This window comes from Acomys russatus, chromosome 25 (assembly GCF_903995435.1).
Source record: "Acomys russatus chromosome 25, mAcoRus1.1, whole genome shotgun sequence".
Lineage (NCBI taxonomy): Eukaryota > Metazoa > Chordata > Mammalia > Rodentia > Muridae > Acomys > Acomys russatus.
In genome coordinates, this window is record NC_067161.1 from 10,971,558 (window position 1) to 10,974,884 (window position 3,327).

General features: G+C 43.9%; 1 protein-coding gene across 1 annotated transcript; it reads right to left on the reverse strand.

Moving 5' to 3' along the window:
* Window positions 1-2,892: 2,892 nt before the first annotated feature.
* On the reverse strand, window positions 2,893-3,327 carry LOC127208323 (60S ribosomal protein L31). Its single transcript, XM_051167728.1, has one exon. It carries the CDS (start codon window positions 3,305-3,307, stop codon window positions 2,930-2,932), a length of 378 nt encoding a protein of 125 aa, XP_051023685.1. The 5' UTR covers window positions 3,308-3,327; the 3' UTR covers window positions 2,893-2,929.

Consider the following 3,327-nt stretch of genomic DNA (forward strand, 5'->3'; position numbering starts at 1 on the left):
TTATAACTTTTCGTTCAGGTCCCTGATCTGGGTACCACTTGTCAACTTTTGCCGACCTGTGCGGATCTTGTCTGCTGGAGCTGGGATCTAAAGACATGGTGCTGTAGACAGCCTTAGTTCAGTTTTACTGTACTTTTATACAGGAAAGTAGCAAAGAGAGCAATGATCCGGGGAAGGCTGTTTGAGTTTGGAAAAACATCTAAAAGCAAATGCCAGTAAGTACATACTAAATATTAACAGAGCACCCTTTCCTAGAACTTCCTCAGGACAGACCAACTTAAACACAACTGCCTGGCACGTCCTATAATTTATGTCTGAGAAAGCACAAAAGCAAAGCAGAAGGCCATATCCAGGTTCAGGGTTCACTGACCGGATTGGGTTCCATAGCTATGTTCTTACATCCAACTAGAATAAACATGTCTATAAATTGAACGTCAGTGTTTGTCACAGGAGGCATGAAATCACGTCCAAGAACAATCCAGAGAACAAAATGCACCGGAGGTACAAGGCCTTTTCCCCTGGAGCCTCTGTCACAGTTCCCTGAGGCACTGTTCATGCATCATTCTTTTGACAGTGTCCCCACAAAAGGCACATAGATCTCAAGGCAAGAGGCTTCTCTCCCATATATGTCTCCTTAATTTTGTTTGTCTTTTTGTCATGTCTCAGAGTTACTAAATTCTCTCCCTTTCAAAAGTAATGAATCTATTGCATTTATCTAGTGTGTGTGTTTTTAAATAGTATGCCCCTGATCATCAGTGTTCCCCACATTTTGCTTGTTTCTCTAAGACATGATTTTGCTGACATTAGACTGGTCTGGCACTTGCTATGTAGCCAAGACTGGCCTTGAATTTTTTACCACAAGTATTTTTTAAATTATTATTTTATCTCATGTGTATGGGTGTTTCACCTGCATATATGTCTGTGTACTGTGTGTGTGCCTGGGGTCTGCTGATGGCCTTGAACTTGAGGTTGTTGCCTTAGCTTATTAAGAGTGGGGATGACAAATGTGTGTTACTATATTCAGCTCTTTAAGACCTGTAGCCAGCAGGGTTGCCTCTGAGATATTGTTACAGGTTTTTTTTTTTTCCTGATAAAGGGCCACCCATCCCCCACAGTATGACTAAGAGACAATACTTAGTGAAAACAGAGAAAAGGGGTTCAGTCCCTGTTGCTACAGTGGGAAGAACAGCAGGTAACAAGGTTCAATGTGAGGTCAGGGTATGTTCTGCTCTGTTACCCCATAGTGAGTGAAACAATGTTTTTGTTTCGTTTTATTTTTGACTTTTCCAGAGAAGGTGAGTAGGAATTATAATTTAAATAGTTTTGGTATCATTTAAAATGTGAGGGCCAGGGTTAAATAGGCATGACATGGCACAGAGGCTGCAAGGCATGTAGAAAGGTTCAGAGGGTGTAAGAGTCACACAGACGGCTTGGAGCAGACAGAAGAGAAACAGAGACATTTTCAGGTGTCAAAATTATCGTTGGTGCTAAAGCGTCGCGTTGACATGAGTGTTCAGGTTGAGGAAGCATTTCCATCAGTAGTGGAGGACAGTGAGGCAAGGTCGATAACAAGGGTCCCCATCTCTTTCCAGAGGCTAAGAACAGATGTCACCCAGACTCTGTCACCAAGAGAAGGACCCCAGTGGGTTCTAGAAATCTGGGACCTGTCCGGCAGGGTTTCCAGGCCTTCAAGAGCAGACACTGGATCCTGGCAGTGTAGCCACCAAAAGTGAAGGAAAAGCCTGCTGAGCACAGGGAGTGGAAAGGAGTGTGCTTGTCAGAAGTGCAGGAGGGCAGGGGGTTAAGGGAACTCTCCTGTGAGCCTCTGTTGGATGGAGAAGGCAGGTACCTGGAGAGCTGAATGTGTGAGAAACAGACTAAAGAGGGTGGGGATGGGGTTGAAGGGATCTGTATCTGCACAGAACCTCTAAGCAAAGGAGATTTTATTTGTCCCAGAGAGACAGAGGGCAGGAAATAAGAGACAGGGCAGACAGGGGTTGAAGGAGAAGGGGAAGGGAACAAGGGAGAGCAGGGAGGGATATTTGTCCTGGAGGACGAAGGACTGATGCTGGATAGAGATGGGATGGATGTCGCCCATAGGCAAATGGCAGTTTATAAAGGTAAAGGGGGAAACCCTGTGTTAGGATGAGGTGTTTAATTTTTTTTTTTTTTTTTTTTTTTTTTTTTTTTTTTTTTTTTGCTTGCACAATTGTATTTGGCTTTTTTTGCACTAATTTTGTTTCAATGCTGGTAATTGAAACCATTTAATATATTTCGTTGTATTCACTTTATATGCCCTTCCAAAAAACATGTACAAACTATGCTTTCAATGTTGTTCCCCAAAATTTTTAATAAAAATTGTTCTTTTTGTACTTTTTTTTTCTAAAACCATATGTAATATTGTTTTGTGGGCCTAGAACATTCCAGGATTGGAATGGACTGGATGGCAGAGATACCCAGAAAGCCAAGGTTGACCACTCAAGTTCAATTTCTTAGGACCCCCTAGAACGCCAACTTAGTACCATTTAACTATCATCTCAGGCTCACACTGTAGGGTCTTAAATTAAAAAGCACAAAACAAGTCAGGCATGATAGTGCACACCACAGTCCCAGCAGTAGGGAATTAGAACCAGGAGGATATGAGTTCAAGGCCATCCTGGTCTATAGAACAAGTTCCCGGATGGGCCACACAGAGAAACTTTGTCTCAAAAAACCCCACCCCCAAAAGCCTAACACATCAATTTCTGAGAAAAGATGTTTCACACACTCTTAATTTCCCAAATACCCAGAGCGGCGATCTCTAATAACCCCTACAAATACCCCTTGGACCCTGTTCTAAACAATACCAAAAACTCCATCCACGGGCAGACAGCGGAAAGGAAAGCTGAAACCTGGAGGCAGTTCTTAACTTTATTTGACACTCAGCAGGTTAGTTCTCGTCCACATTGACCGTCTGTAGATTCTTGAATGTGGTAACAGGCACGTAGGTTACCAATGTGTAGAGTTTGTTGGGGGAGTCCTCATCTTCATTACGCTTTCTGGACAAGCGTACTCGGATGCGATATGGAACGTTCCTTATTCCTTTGGCCCAGACCGCTTTGTTGAGCCTGGTGTCGATGCGCACATCTGGAGTCCCCATCTCCTTCATGGCAAATTTCCTAATTTCTTTGAGTGCCCGAGGAGCACGCTTCTTGAAGCCCACTCCATGGATGCGCTTGTGAATGTTGATGGTGTACTCTCGGGTCACCACCTCGTTGATGGCGGAACGGCCCTTCTTCTTCTCGCCACCCTTCTTTGCGGGAGCCATTCTGTCGGGCGAAAGCTGGA

Bases quoted from the DNA above. Each gene is read 5' to 3' on its own strand.
- LOC127208323 (XM_051167728.1), bottom strand. From the start codon at position 3,307: ATGGCTCCCGCAAAGAAGGGTGGCGAGAAGAAGAAGGGCCGTTCCGCC.